Consider the following 16,979-nt stretch of genomic DNA (forward strand, 5'->3'; position numbering starts at 1 on the left):
TGACTTAGAGAATCGAATCCTCTAATCATCACTTAGTCAGCTCTGGCCAGAGACTTAGAATGATTACAAACTTTCAGAACACACAGGACATCCAAGACTATTCTAGCGATCGAATCCCCGACTACAATGCACAGACCTCCCACTAGATTTCGGACTGCACGAACACTGGCCCTTGGGATGGTCCTCGGTGGAACTCAGGGACAGGTCACGATACAGCTGGTCCTCTAGTGAAGTTACGGTGATGTCTAGGTCATAAGGACTAATGGTGTACAACTATACCATAGATATCTCTACTCGATTATTGGGAACCACTTAGAGATTTCTAGGGTGAGGGAGTTCAGTGAACTCGTCAACTTACGAGCACCCACTTATGTATGCCGATATCACAATACCGTTTACTGATGAGATGCAGTACACATACACTAAGTGCTAGTCTTAATGGGAAAGGCCGATATCCTCATTAGTGGCGTAAGCCTTCGACTAGGAACACGTTTAACAGTTATAATACTTAAGTAAATATCTCACGATCCTAACGATCAATTACTAGTACTTGTAATAACTGTAAGGACTATATCTATGCTTGTGACAAAGGGACAAAGATATAGAATGCCAAGGTGTTTTATCATTAATACGAATAAAGGTTCGTTTATTACAATAATAAATACGAAAGACCACAGCCACATGTTGGCTTGTTGGTCACCTTCTCTAACACAACCGGTGCCTCCGCCCGTACCAGGTATAACACACACTCAATTACCTCTCCCTTCTCAAACACTTACAGCACCTCCCCTTCAAGTTCAACCAAATACCCACATACCCTCGTCTTCATCCCACCATCCAACTACACACAGTAATACACCAACTATCTCCCAAACACATGTGCATCAACAAATAACTTCCAGCCAACCAGCTTACCCAGCCAATAATCCTTCTCAAACCTCAAACCGTGTCACCACTCGTTCCCGAAACATTGTCTTTAAAAAAAAATTGCTGACTATGTTGCCAAATTATCACCAAACTTTACACCCACCACAGTTAAACAAGCCACAAAATATCCCCACTAGAAAGATGCAATGAAACAAGAATTTGATGCCTTATTGAAAAACCAAACTTGGGAATTAATTCCAAATTATCCCAATCCAAATATCTTTAAGTGCAAATGGCTCTTTTGTATTAAAAGGAAACCAGATGGCAATGTTGATCGTCATAAAGCGAGGCTCGTCGCCAAGGGTTTTACTTAACGACCCGACATTGATTATCTTTCAACAGTCAGTCCAGTCATTATACCGACAACACTACGACATCTTCTTGCTATTGTTGCTCGGAAAAATTGGGCAATACATCAGTTGGATGTAAATAATTCTTTTCTTCAATGTCACCTCGAAGAAGAAGTCTTTATGATGCAACCACCGAGCTTTGAACATCCAGATTTACCGACGCATGTATGCCACTTAAAACAAGCAATTTATGGCCTCAAACAGGCCCCAAGGGCCTGGTACAACGAATTAAAGGCATTTATTCTGCAAATGGGGTTTCAAAAGTCTCAGTCCGATACATCGCTTTTCATCCTACACAGCATGGATGTTACTGTCTATATATTGGTGTACGTGGATGATATCATAATCACAGGAAGCAACTCCACATTTATCCAAAAGGTGATTTCTTCCCTTTCTCAACGTTTTTCACTTAAAGATCTTGGTCTTCTTCACCATTTTTTAGGTATTGAAGTAACTCAGCAGGATGATGATATAATCTTGTCGCAATCCCAATATATTATGGATGTCCTCCGAGACTCGAATATGGACGACAGCAAAGGTGTTCTTACTCCCATGAGTTATTCTCAAGTTTTGGGCCTAGATGATGGTAGTGCCATAGCCAATACAAAGGAGTATCGACAAGTAATGGGAAAATTGCAATACTTTTCGTTCAATCGTCTTGATATTTCTTATTCAGTTTACAAGTTGTCCCAATACATGCACTCGCCATCCCAAACTCATTGGAAAGTTGTTAAGAGGGTCCTTCGGTACCTGAAACAAACGGCTCACTATTGTATGTGCATCACTCGTCATCGTGACAACAATTTGTACATGTATTCAGACGCGGATTGGGCCGGCGATCCAAATGACAGAACCTCGACAACAGGTTATCTCATATATTTTGGTAACAATCCAATAAGCTGATCTTCAAAGAAACAAAAAACGGTAGTTAGGTCCTCAATTGAAGCCGAATATAGGGTTGTTGCCAGTGCATTATCCGAATCAAATTGGGTTAGCAACTTATTGCGCGAACTTCGAGTTCCTCTTCAGAAACCACCAACGATCTTCTGTGATAACATTGGTGCAACTTATCTCTGCCAAAACCCTGTCTTTCATATAGCCGCATGAAGCATATTGCAATTGATTTTTACTTTATTCGCGAGCAAGTGCAACAAAAATAGGTTGTTGTTACACATGTTCATAGTGCCGATCAGCTGGCAGACACTTTAACCAAAGCTCTTCTGAAAAGATCCTTTCATCATCACCTAAGCAAGTTAGGTGTTGTCAATACCACATAACTTTAGCCGGCGTATTAGTGTAACAAACTGTTCCGCAAGACGTGGGTATTCTTTAATTTCTGTTTAGTCAAAGTTGTTTCTATTTTCATGTTGTTTGAGTTTCAATAGGATTCTTATTTCTCGGCAGATTACTTTAGATATTCTCTCCCATACGTTGTATATAATGGGAAGTAATTGTACCTCAATAAAATATCAAAGTCCATCTTCTCCATAGTTAGTCAGTGGGGAGTTAATCAAATCTCATGTAATCCAATTTAATCCAATATAGGTAACCCAACGAGCCCTAATACTATAATATCCCTATTTGTCAAAAAAACAAAAACCAAATCGATGCAATACCATAAACTTAAAAACTACAAAACCATAAAACCAAAATTTCATCTTTTCCATCTTTCAAAATCTACAAAAATATCTCACCTTCCTCTTCCATAAACTCACAAAACTTCAACATTCAAAATCTTCAAAACTCAACAAACATTACAAAGAGGGAAATTATAGAGTCAAAATAAATCAAAATATAAGATTTTACGGTGGAAGAACTCAAAGAGGTATGCATTTATATGTTTTATTAGCTAGTTTATCGTTTTTCAAAAACAAAAATGTGCGCAAACGCGATTCAACATTTACTGGTCAAATTTTGTACCCAAAACTCGACATTAAAATGTCGAAAAAATCCGTGCATACACATTTTGACATTTAAATGTCGAATTTTGTCCCCAAAACTCGACATTAAGAGGTCGATGTATGTGCAACAAACTCGACATAAACAAGCTGTTGATTTTGTTGCCTAATTTTCGACACCTTATTGTCCAGATTTGGGTGTAAAATTTGACATGTAAATGTCGAATTGTATCTGTGTGCTTTTGCTTTTTGAAAGACGATGACCTGGCTAATAAAACACATAAATGCATACATTTTGGGTCCTTCCACTATAGAATCTTCTATTTTGAATATACAATGAGTGGAAAGTAAATGGTTACCACATGACTTTCTTTAGGCATATACAAATGACAAACATATAAACAATCTTTCATAACTGGTTTAGGATCACAACTTTATTTCATAAATATTAACACACAACAGATAGAAAGGAAAAAAGAAACAGCGATTCAACTGTAGCCAATAACATAATTCTAAAGATATAACAAGCACCATACAAACACATATTTGCAAATTACCGGGGATATAAATCAGTAGCTGTCACATCATTTATAGACAAGCCTTCAGATATAGTCGTCCTGGCCTTCAATCTTTTGCTAGCGTCCGACGAGTTCGAATCATCACAATTATCAAAGAGTGAAATGTCCATAAAACACGCTGGCTCCGAAGGTACAGGCAGATTCATGGTGGAGCTACTCAGCATTATAAGAATCGAAGCCATTGGCGGTCTTTTTGAAGCATTTTCTTGAACGCACAACAAGCCAATGTGAATGCACTTTATCATGTCCTGTAATGAACCCGTGCCAGCTGCTCTCAAGATAGGATCTATCATATTCTCAACCGTTCCTTCGCGCCAGTTCTTCCATGTCTGGAAATATATATGTATATATACATATATGCACGTCATTTTGATCAGATTAATATTTCACTTTAAAATTAAACGCATCTAAGTAAGTAATTACTTACAAAAGTTAAAAGATCCTCCACATTGTCCCCGATCCTGATAGACCTATTTTTTTGACCGCTCATGATTTCGAGGACTAAAACTCCGAAGCTAAACACATCCGACTTAACAGAGAAATGCCCGCGCATTGCATATTCAGGCGACATATATCCACTGCAACAACATAGAAATACTTTCTTAGCTTAGATTCTAATTCAAGCATATAATAACAGACATTACTTACTAAGTTCCGACAATCTTGCTTGTATTTCCTTGAGTTTCATCTTGTTCGAATAATCTCGCCATGCCAAAATCTGCGATTTTAGGATTCATCTCTCTATCTAAAAGTACATTGCCAGGTTTGAGATCACGGTGAATGATCCTGAGTTGAGAATCCTCATGCAAGTACACAAGTCCCCTTGCGATACCCCCTATGATCTTGTAGCGTTTATCCCAATCCAAACATGAACGCTTTGTTGGGTCTACATGTTCAATTGAATAATGTTAAATCAAATTAGCTACGTCTAAATTGAGAAAGGAATTTTTACCAGTATATTTATTATTTTGTAAAACTATTAAGACGAAATATTACCTGACATACAGAGATCAAGGCTTCCATTCCTAACAAATTCATACACGAGAAGCTTTTCTGATCCTTGTATAGAGAAACCCAAGAGTCTAACCAAATTCCGGTGTTGAAGTTTAGCGAGTAATAAGATCTCATTCTTAAATTCTACATCACCCTGTCCTGAATTCTTAGACAATCTTTTGACCGCTATTTCTTGATCATTAGGGAGTTTTCCCTGAAATTAAATTATAAAAATCATTAGATTTTGTATAGTTTTTAGTAACAATCAACGTTTGTGCTTATCCAGAATGAACTCGTATATCAAATTACCTTATAAACAACACCAAATCCTCCTTGCCCAAGCTTGTTATTATCAGAGAAATCATTTGTTGCTGCTTTTATTGTGCTATAACCATATTGCAAAGATTCAACTGTAGTAATCTCGTCTACAGCTTCATCTACTGTTAAAAAGAAAGAAATTATACTTGAATACGTGCAGCAATTATACAGTAAATAAAATTACGGATTTCAAGAATAAGATTTCTTACTCTCAGTATTTTCGATTTGTCTACGTATTATTTTTTTTCTTAAACAGATGCCAACTAAAGCAACTATTACTATCACACATGCAACAATTGAAACCGCAATAATAACGACAGTTCGAGCTGATGAATTGTCATCTTTTTTTCCTGCAAAATTTGAAAGAACTTGTCAATTCTTTTGACACTAAAATAGTTAGGCCTCATCTGGTTGATAAGATTAGCCATTATTAGTTACATAATTATACCTTATTAGATGTTTGTTAGTTCAGTAATTTTTCAAGTGCGTCCACAATTTTGGAAAATATGGCACTAATCTTAGCTAATTGGGCAATTACTTATTGGAACAGTCCAACAATATAATTGACTTTACGTAAGATTAGTTAAGGTTATTGACTGATTTGGTTGATGAGAGTAGCCAAGATTGACTAAATAGTAAAGCCTAATTTAATGTTCGGATAAAATAATTGTGCTATGATAAGATGCATTAATGACAAAATTGACTTTGTAGTTTTCCTCTCTCTTTCACAATGACAAATATTCCATGAAGTTGAAAAATAACTAAAAACATAATATAAAAAACTTAAAATTTAAACATTGGACTTTTGAAAAACAAATCTTAAAATATAAGTAAAAAAAAAAAGAGAGAGAGAGAGAGCTTGTAACAAATTAACAAGGAAAAGATTGAAAACATAAAAAATTAAATAAATAATAATAAATTAAGAAATAATAGAAAATAAAAATTATTATAAATAGTTAATATAGAATTAAAAAATAGAAGTTAGTAAAAGAATATAAAAGTACAAAGTAATTAAAAAATTAAAACATTGAAAAATATAACTAAATAAAATAATTTTAGAAAAAACAATTATGTAAGATAAAAAAAAGGGTAATTGGGTCATTTAAATTAAATTGGGTTATGTAAAGGAAACCAAATACCAAGCACTATTAATATGGGAGAGAAGATAAATAAATCTAAAATTTATTTAAAAGCAACCTTACAAATTAGTAGTCATAATTAACTGATAGTGAAAACTATTTTATATAGACTAATTATATATTGGCAATCAAAAGAGGTCTAGAGGTTTAAATATCTTATCTCATAAACCAAATTACATGTGCCCCCATTATTTGAAAATATGGCTATATTCTTAACTAAATGGGCGATTACTTATTGGGCCGGTCTAACTATATAATTTTTTTTTAAAGTTATTAATTGGCGATGGCTATTTACAGTACTAGTTCCATTTAGTGTAAAATCAAATTAAAAAAACCAATGTACTAATACTATAATATCTCTATTTTTCCAAAAACAAAAATCAAATTGATGCAATACCATAAACTTAAAAACCACAAAATCACAAAACCACAAGACCAATCTTTATCTTCTCCATCTTTCAAAACCCACAAAAATATCTCTTCTTCCTCATCCATAAATCCACAAAAACGTCAACATTCAAAACCCTCAAAAATCAACAAACATTACAAAGAGGGAAATTGTGGAGTCAAGATACATCAAAATGGAAGATTTTACGGTAGAAAAACTCAAAGAGTTATGCATTTATATGTTTTATCAGATACTTTATCGTTTTTCAAAAAACAAATGCACGCAGACACAAATCGACATTTACAGGTCAAATTTTGTACCCAAAACTCGACATTAAGATGTCGAAAAATCCGAACAGACAAGATTCAACATTTACATGTCGAATTATATGGCTATATTCTTAATTAATCGGGGGATTACTTATTGGGCCGGTCTAATTATATAATTTTTTTTTTTTTTTTAAGTTTTCAATTGGCCGCGATTATGTGCAATACTAGTTTCATTTAGTGTAAGATTAAATTAAAAAAACCAATATACTAATACTATAATATCCCTACTTTTTTTAAAACAAAAATCAAATTGATGCAATATCATAAACTTAAAAACCACAAAACCACAAAACCACAAGACCAATCTTCATCTTCTCCATCTTTTTAAACCCACAAAAATATCTCTCCTTCCTCTTCCATAAATCCACAAAACTTCAACATTCAAAACCCTCAAAAATCAACAAACATTACAAAGAGGAAAATTATGGAGTCAAGATACTTCAAAATGGAAGATTTTACAGTGTAAAAAATCAAAGAGGTGTGCATTTATATGTTTTATCAGATATTTTATCGTTTTTCAAAAAACAAATGCGCGCAAACGCAAATCGACATTTACAGATCAATTTTATACCCAAAACTCGACATTAAGATGTTGAAAAAATCTGAACAGACAAGATTCAACATTTACATGTCGAATTTTGTACCCAAAACTCGACATTAAGAGGTCGATATTTGTGCATCAAACTCGACATAAGCACGATGTTGATTTTGTTGCCTAATTTTTGACACCTTAATGTCGAGTTTTTGGTATAAAATTCGACATGTAAATGTCGAATCGTGTTTGTGTGTATTTGGTTTTTGAAAAACGACGACCTAGTTAATAAAACACATAAATGCATACCTTTTTGGGTTCTTCCATCATAGAATCTTCAATTTTAATATTTTTTGACTCTATATTTCCCATCGTTAATTTTTGAGGGTTTTGAATGCTTATGTTTTGTGGGCTTATAGGAAATGAAGGAGATATATTTTTGTGGGTTTTGACTTTTGAAAGATGGAGAAGAAGAAAATTTGGTCTTGTGATGTTGTGGTTAAATTTTTATGGTTTGTAAGTTTACGGTATTGCATCAATTTGGGTTTTCTTTTCTTTTTAAAAAATAGGGATATTATAGTATTCGTACATAGAATTTTATTAATTTAGTCTTGCAGTGTTAATAACACTAGTAATTAAAACTGGTATTGCAAGTAGACGCGGCCTATTTAATTTTGTTAACTAAATCTTATCTTCGGAACCAATTAAAATACCTGTTGGTGGTGGTGATGATGGTGCTGGTGGTGGTGACCGCAATATCGGAGACCCGGGTACCGGCACGATCACGGGCGCGGGCGGGGATAGAGTCACAAGCTCTAGTTTTTGAAGCACAGTTTCATTAAAAAATGGATAAGTCTCATAACGAAGATAGCAGCTTTGCAAGAGCACTATACCCCCTACCCTATTGTCACAACATCTTGGTATATCCGCTTCAGCGGTTAATAAGCAAAGGTTGCAATCCTTATGAGACAAATCCGGGCTGCATTGAACCAGTGCATAAATGGTCTGAAAATCAGGAGCCGTGATATTCCCGGCGGCAACCTTCCTCGTGCCGTCGCCGGCCGCCGCCTTGATCCGAAGACCGTCGATAAGCGTTCTCAGATCTTCCTTGAACTGAACCGGACTCGTGGCATTGTACAGATTCCACCACCATAGGCCGGGGTGTGTCGCGAGAACTCCAAACATTGTCTCGTTTGAGTACCACAACGTGCAGCCTTCGTCCCACCAAAAGGCCTTCTTATAATTAGGGCACTCTGTTAGAAGCTTGGGGGTGATATCCCGGAGACATCTGCGGCACTCGTCGAGCTCCACGTCGGCACCGCAGAGCACTGCGGCGTTGGCTCTATCGGGATTTAGCCCGACGGAGGTGTTGTAGAAACCGCTGCTGCTAAGGCCAATGGGGAGAAAGGAAAGGACAGCGTTGAGATTTGACATGTACGAGCTGTTAGTGGTGTAATTGCCTTTGTCGTTTAGGCACATGGATTGGACTGAGGCTAACAAGTTTGCCAGAATTAGGAACTTGAAAACTAGAGACATTTTTTTTTTTTTTGAGAGAGAGAAATTTTGGACAAAATGGTTGCTGTGTGCTACATTTAATTCAACGGCTAAATATATAGCTCTTCTTGTTTGACAATTTTCATATCTCTATTCACTAAGCTTTCTTGTGGAGAACTGATCAAAAGAATTGAATATCATTTGACTCGTTATTACTAATTAATAGTCTAAACCATTTATATAAAGCCAATTATAGAGAAAGAAGCGGTATGAGTGCTACTAAATTATAGTGAAGTTAATCACAATACGTGTCTTGAATGTCAAAAGTACTCTTGGCAAACACTATCTCCACTCTCTCATTGACGAAGAATGAAACGAAATACGGTACATTGTGTGAATTGCATAATTGTGTGCACAATTGAGTCTTTGAACGCAAGTTGTGCCCGAAGTCATTAGTCTGAGGACACTTTTTAGTTTTTTAACTTTTTTTTTCTCTATCACATATATTAATCGACTATAACAAAGTATAGTTGATTAAGGAACTAACTACTAAAAATAAAAGAACACCACTACATAAAAACGAAAATCAACATTATTTTTATAATACAAATAATATACATAATTTGTAATTGGTATATAACAAATCGGAATCAATACACAAAAAATCCAAAACGAATTAAAATATAAAATCGAGTAACCTTAATTGACTACTAAAGCAGTCGATTAACACTTTAAACGACTACCAGAGCATAGTCGATTAACTTAATCGACTATGATGAAGAATAGTCGATTAAGGGTTCAACCAGCGCGAATTTCTCTACCAGCGTTGTCCTCCGTCCAATCTATCAAAATATCCTATATCCCCTCTCCACCGCCACCACATCATACAATCACCACCATCCATCAAAATCTGATTCCGACAACAAATCGATAATCAACCTATCTTCGTCACTGATGTAGCAATCCTGGTATTCGAATTCAGAATCGCTATCAAAATCAACTTTAGGGGTTTTCTTCATCTTTGAATTCTGCATTTTCACCAACTGCATTTATCATTTTTGACTTGCATTTAGTATTTTTTACTGCATATATCATCATTTTTAATTAAATAATTTTTTTATTCATGTATATATATTGTACATTTTTTTATTATTATTGTATTTTTTTTATAAAATAATATTTTAATATTTCGATTTTTTTTAATTTTTCGATTTTTTTATTTTTTTTTAATTTTTTAAATTTTTTTTATTTTTTTTTATAAATTCAAATATTGGTAATATTACTGAACTGGAAGTATACTACACATGACTACAGTGTACTACAAGTTCAAAAGTCATGTATAGTTAGTTATATATAGTCATGTACTGTTTTTTTACCCCAAAATTCATCTACACCAACAAATAAAATTCACAATTTAGATCTTGATATTATAAATCAACTAACAAACAAAAAATGAAAAAATACAATCACATGCATATATTCTTCAAACATGAACACGTATTATTGTACATTAAAAAACCTATAGCATACATATACTGTATGTTACTATAGGTGACTATAGTTATCTACAATTATCTTTAGTTGTACATAGTGACATAAAGTCTAGACTACTGTAGCATGAATCCAAGTTCATTGGGCACTTCATCGCGTTCATGTCATAAAATTATAATAAAAGCAAAACCTGCGACAAAAAAATACGAGTTAATAGCAAACTGGAACATGCGAGTTAGGTTACATGAAAAATACAAAAGAAAATGATTTTTTTTTGTTGATAAATTTGCTGAACTGAAATTGACTACAAATGACTATAGTATTCTACAAGTCTTATAGTCCTATATGTAGCAATGACTATACATGACTACATATGACTGTATATGTACAAGTCCTATATATAGTCCTGTATAGTTATATGTAGCCATGACTATACATAACTACATATGACTGTATATGACTAAGTAACCACTACTGATTAAATTGCTACTACATACAAACAAAGTTCTCAACTTGAGGCATTTCGAATCATAATTAAATAAATACAAAAAAGAATTTAAATATATTTATAATAAAAATTTAAATTAATTCAAAAACATAGTAGATCTGATTTTTTTGATAAATTAATTCAAAAAATTGAATTAAAAAATTGAATTAAAAAATTAAATTAAAAAATTAAATTAATTCAAAAACATAGTAGATCTGGGTTTTTTTTTATAAATGTAGTAAATATATACAAATCAAACACCATCGGTCCCATATCTGAAATTCACCATTAGATCTGACTACAAATTATCGAATCGTGATTTGAAATTTTCGAATTCAGTTGGTTTTCATAAAAATAATTAAAAAAGGTGAAATAGTAAGAATTCAGAGCTTAAAAAAATAAATTAAAAATGGATGGACATTCATAAATTAAAGAAATAACTTAAAAAGGAGAAGTGGATGGTTTAATATGAAGTTCAAGGCGGTGGGAGGAGCAACGACGGCCGGCATAAGGCGGCGGCGGAGCAGCGGCGCAAGGCGGTGGTGGAGCAGCGACGACAACAACGCGGTGAGATGAGAGGAGCAGCGACAGCGGCGACGCAGGGAGGTGAGAGGAGCAGCGGTGGCGCAAGGAGGTGGGGGAGCAGCCGCGGCGGCGGAGGGCTGTGGGCATCCACAGAGAGAGAAATGAAGAGAGAGAAAGAAAGAGAAGTCAGAGAGAGTTAGAGAAATGAAGAGACAGAGAAAGTTAGAGAGAGAAAGTTAGATTGTTAGTGAAGGTTTCGAGTTTGAGTCACATCTAGAGTTCCTTGACTACTAATTGGTGTTTTTCTTTCAGCCCCTCTCTCTGGTTTATTTTTTTTTTAGCCTCTATCCCCTAGTTTATCTTTTTTTCAGCCCCTCTCCCTTTCTTTCTCAATTAATTTTTTTTAGACCTCTCCTCAAAAAACACGGAAAATTTTATTTCATTTTTTTTGCCTCAATTAATTTTGTTTCAGCCCCTCTTTCCCAATTTTTTTTCTTCAGCCCCTCTTTCCCAAATTTTTTTCTTCAGCCCCTCTTACATTTTTTTTCCCCGATTAATTTTTTTTCAGCCCCTATTCCCAAAAACGCAGAATACCTAGATTACTAATATATTTCAGCCCCTCTCTTCTCTTTTGGTTTATTTTTTTCAGCCCATCTTCCTTTTTTGTTGCCTCAATGAATCTTTTTTAGACCTTTCCCAAAAAACACGGAAAATTTTATTTCATTTTTTTTTTGCCTCAATTAATTTTGTTTCAGCCCCTCTTTCCAAAAAAAAATTCTTCAGCTCCTCTTACTTTTTTTTGTCCCGTTGAATTTTTTTTCAGCCCCTCTTCCAATAAACGCAGAAGATTTTAGTTCATTTTTTTTGCATCAATACATTTTGTTTTAGCCTTCTCCCCAAAAACGCGCATCTCCCAAATCAGAACCCTAAAGCTCTTTTGTTTCAAGCCATGAGAAAAGGAGAATGGATTTACGCTTGGAGTAGAAATAAATTTTCAATCAGAGTTGTGATTAAAACATTGGTATATTTTTACTATTTAATACTAGAATATTTGATTATTATTTTTTTCTATGCGGCATACCCTGAATTTTCATCTTGGATCCGCCACTGAGAGTGGGTGAAGAGAGGATGACGGCTAGAAAAAAAATGTGGGAGGGAGTGGGAGAAAAGGTTAGAGGGTTAGGGTTTTAAATTGTAACTAAAAGGGCAAAACGGGTATTTTAATTTGTCTAGGAAGTCTATCAAATTAAGATTAGAATTTGGGTTTTTGACTAAGAAAAAAAGAAAACCCATAAGACCTATCCCTATGTATTTTCAAAACTAGGCGAATATATCACATTTCCCCAATTATTTTGAGGAGGGAGTTTTCTCTAACTACATTTCCTAGATGAGGGTTCTTGTTTTTCCCTATTATAAATAGGGTGCATCTATAAAAAAATAAAACACAAATCAAACTCACATAGTCACCATGATACTATTCCAAGTATTATAACATGGTATCAGAGTCGTATTGTTTTTTTTTTTTTTTTTGGTGTTTCTTCATTTTGCGTCCGATTCTAACATGATAGAAAACACCATAATTCAATGTTCTTTTTTCCTTATCTTTGCAAATCTTGTTTCTGGTGTTTCTTCTTATTCCTCGCGCTTTCATAGGAAAAGACCATATTTATCACTCTTATTTTTCTTTGTCGTCTTGTTTTTGTTCCATCTTTCGCTTGATTCCACCAATACGAAAAACACCATCAACCACTAATATTAATAAATAAATGTACTTCTTCTAGACCAGTTTTATTTTTGGTATCTCTTCTTTTTTATTGCGCTTAATTAGATCGCAAAAGGCACTATACATTTTTGGGACTATTAGTGAGAACCCCCTCTAGCTTTATTTTAATGAGGATGGATCCAGTTCCTTTTCCTTTATTAGTGAGAGATCCTTCCTTTTTTTATTCTTAAATAATTTACCCTTCCTCTATTCACTACTTATTATACACTACTTTGATACACTTTTATTTTTTATTTTTCTTATTTTAATTTTAATTTTCATTTTTTTATTTAAAAAAATATTTAAAACAATATTTTTTTAACTTTTTATTATATTTTTAAAAAATATTTTTTTAATATTTTATTGTCTTCAGTTAAAATAACTATATTTCAATAAAACAACTATTATTAAAACAACTGTTATTAAAACAATATGATTAAAACAACTATATATCTCCAGCAACTCTCATTTATCAAAATCAACTATTATATTCAACTAAAAAGTAATAAAACAACTATATTGTTGCACGAAAACAACTATATTGCTGTACGAAAACAACTATATTACTGTACGAAAACAACTATATTGATGTACGAAAAATATCTATAAATCTATAAATAACACCACACAATTTCAACAAAAACAAACATCCATTATACTATTGATTGAACACAAAATTAGCCTTCTATATAAGAATTCAACCAAAAACTCCAATTAAGAAAATTAAGATTCGAGAATTGGGTTCCAAAAAGAAAAATCAGAGAAGAAGAAGAACAAAAACAACAATGAAACAATGTTGGCGGTGGTCTGTATTGAAATCTCAGACACAATATCAACCCTAGCGCCGCTGTATAATCTCGTCTTTCTCTCTAGCGAAAACCTTAACGCCGTCCTTGACGAGAGAATCCCATGGGTGAAGACCGTCTTCTTTTCGCGCTGGTGGAGGGAGGAACGCCGTTGGTAGAAAAGAGTAACGATGGCGGCGCAGAGATGGAAGAGGGTTGGAGGCGGTGGCAGAACACAGATGGAAGAGAGTTGGAGGCGGCGATATGTAGAGAGAATAATAAGAGAAATAGGGAGAACGTGAAGTAGGTTTGGTTATTTTAGATATAATAGGGCAAATTAGGTATATTAGTAATGTCAAAAACAATATTAATTAAAAATAAATTATTTAATATAAGGTGGGGGGTTTTCACTAATAATGAAAAGGAGGTTATATCCACCTTAATATAGGTAAATGAATTGGGGGGTTTTCACTAATTATCCCTACATTTTTTTCTTACAACATTTTTTCATAAAAAGAATAGTTTTTTGGGCAAATGGCAAAAAGGCCCATCACATGGGACTTAAATGCATTTTAGTCCACAAAAAAAACAGTCTCTCAATTAAGCCCATCCCCATGTCTTTAGTCTAAAATACCCTCAATAATATAATTCTTAACAATTCCACCCATTATGCTCTAACTTCCTTAATATTACACATTGACCCCGGATTAAAACAAATATATCACATTAACCCCCAAAACTTTTTTTTTTCAGAAAATAATTTTTTTTCTGAAATGTTTTTTTTCCGGCCAGATTCCGGCGTTGATTTTTTTTTTTTTTTTGAATTTTTTTTTTCCTCAATTTTTTTTTCCGACCGGTCAATTACCGTTGACCGCCGGTCTCCGGCGTTGACTTTTTTTTTTTTTTTTTTGAACTGTTTTTCTTAGAAAAAAAAATATTTTAATTAATATTACTGTCTTGACTACTAAATTACTGTCTCAGACAGTAATATTACTGTTTGGGACAATAATATTATGAATATTATTTTTCCGAACAGTAATATTATTAATATTATTGTATAAGACAGTTAAATTACTGTTGGAGACAGTAATTTAACATCCAAGACAGTAATATTAATTAAAATAATTTTTTTAAGGAAAAAAATTAAAAAAAAAAAGGTCAATTAACAGTTAAATTACTGTCTCCGACAGTTAAATAACTGCCGGAGACAGTAATTTAGCAACGAATACAGTAATATTAATTAAAAATATTTTTTTTAAGAATAAAAAAGTCAATTTACCGTTAAATTACTGTCTCCGACAGTAATTTAACTGCTGGAGACAGTAATTAGCAACTAATACAGTAATATTAATTAAAAATATTTTTTTTAAGAATAAAAAAGGTAATTAACAGTTAAATTACTGTCTCGACAGTTAAATAACTGCTGGAGACAGTAATTTAGCAACGAATACAGTAATATTAATTAAAAATATTTTTTTAAGAATAAAAAAGTCAATTAACAGTTAAATTACTGTCTCCGACAGTTAAATAACTGCTGGAGACAGTAATTTAGCAACGAATACAGTAATATTAATTAAAATATTTTTGAAGAAAAAAAAAATAGTCAATTAACAGTTAAATTACTGTCTCCGACAGTCAACGCCGGCGATCGGCGGTCTCTGGTGGTGGCGGGTTAAAATTGGGGTCAAAATTGAAATTAGGGTTAAAATTGGTTAATTGATGAAATTGGGCTAAATTGGGGTGTAAATAATGAAGTTGGAGTTAAATTGGGTTATAATGAATTGGGGGTAATTTTGGTATACATAAAAGGATTCTCCTTATTTGCAAATAAGTTTTAATAGGCTGGATTTATTTGAAAGACAAAAAAATTGGATATCCCTCTTTTAATTAAGTGCCCTTGTCATGGGCCTATTTGCGATTACCCCTAGTTTTTATAACATCTTCAAACATTTGTAATTTTAATTATTTTTATCACGCAATCCCTTTGTTTTATCATGATTCTTACGAGTTAAATTTTTTTATTATTATTTAATAGTGTACAATGGACTATATGCATGAAATTTATTTTGTATCATGTATTAAGTAAAATTAGTCCAAATTAATGTATTTAACTAATCTATATTCTTTCCATTGTCCTGGCTACTAATCTAATACTGCGATTTTATTTCACAAATTTGTTGGTAAGTTTGAAAATTCATAAAAATAAATTATGCGAGAATCTTATAAGTTCGATTTTGAGGTCGATATAAACCCAAAACGCAAAATATGAAATGAGTCGTGTTGAGCCTCACAGTATATTATAAGCGTGTGAGTTTGTGATTCAAATAGTAAATCTCAATAGTATTTCAATCGAACAAAGCTCGGGTCACATCACCAATTGTCAGCCCTAACTATGAATCTTGAATTTGTCTTGGCTACTAGCATCATAATACGATTTTATTTCACAAATTTGGAGGTATGTTCGAGAATTCATAAAAGTAAATAAGAATCTTATAGACCCCTTACGTGGGTGCTAATTAAAAATTGCTTATGTTTAATCCACAAAAAGAAGTCTACTTGACACACACGCCTGGACTTGATCAATTCATGAAACCCTTCCAAACACGAAACACAAATTCACGAAAGACATGTCGTTCGTCTTCCTATAATGAATGAAATCCATTTTGAAATACAAAACAAATAATCCATTTCCCAATTGACAATATACATAGTTATTAAGTTCTTACGATTTGCGATTCGTTTCAAGTTTTCAACTTTTCGATTTGAATCTTAAGAAAAAATTGATTTAGTACGTAACTGAGGTCGATTTTAAGAGTGGGCTAGAGGCGGTCGCCTAGAGCCACAATTTTTTGAAAATTTGCGCCCCAAAGAATTTTTTTATACTCTTTAATATTATTATTATAAAAATATGTTGATAATTCAATTGTTCAAATTGTTATAACTATTTGCTTTGATTTTTTTATACGTAGTCTTGCATTTGATA

The 16,979-nt window shown here is 33.2% G+C and overlaps 1 protein-coding gene and 1 pseudogene across 1 annotated transcript; one reads left to right on the forward strand and one right to left on the reverse strand.

Annotated features, from left to right (window-relative positions):
• Window positions 1-3,563: 3,563 nt before the first annotated feature.
• LOC105973163 (cysteine-rich receptor-like protein kinase 6) lies at window positions 3,564-9,417 on the reverse strand. The gene is made up of 7 exons (XM_088821839.1): window positions 8,166-9,417; window positions 5,274-5,414; window positions 5,056-5,183; window positions 4,750-4,960; window positions 4,402-4,639; window positions 4,181-4,331; window positions 3,564-4,082 (listed from the first exon to the last, which is right to left on the reverse strand). Exons 1-7 carry the CDS (start codon window positions 8,986-8,988, stop codon window positions 3,729-3,731), a joined length of 2,046 nt encoding a protein of 681 aa, XP_088677965.1. The 5' UTR covers window positions 8,989-9,417; the 3' UTR covers window positions 3,564-3,728.
• LOC148768417 (5.8S ribosomal RNA) lies at window positions 9,274-9,425 on the forward strand (annotated as a pseudogene).
• The last annotated feature ends 7,554 nt before the right edge of the window (window positions 9,426-16,979 follow it).

Source organism: Erythranthe guttata, chromosome 8 (genome assembly GCF_056151865.1).
Source record: "Erythranthe guttata isolate IM_541 chromosome 8, IM_541, whole genome shotgun sequence".
Lineage (NCBI taxonomy): Eukaryota > Viridiplantae > Streptophyta > Magnoliopsida > Lamiales > Phrymaceae > Erythranthe > Erythranthe guttata.

Bases quoted from the DNA above. Each gene is read 5' to 3' on its own strand.
- LOC105973163 (XM_088821839.1), bottom strand. From the start codon at position 8,988: ATGTCTCTAGTTTTCAAGTTCCTAATTCTGGCAAACTTGTTAGCCTCA. The intron at 5,184-5,273 runs GTAAGAAATCTT...TTTTAACAGTAG, and splicing joins ACAAATCGAAAATACTGAGA to ATGAAGCTGTAGACGAGATT. The intron at 4,640-4,749 runs GTAATATTTCGT...TTGAACATGTAG, and splicing joins CCTTGATCTCTGTATGTCAG to ACCCAACAAAGCGTTCATGT.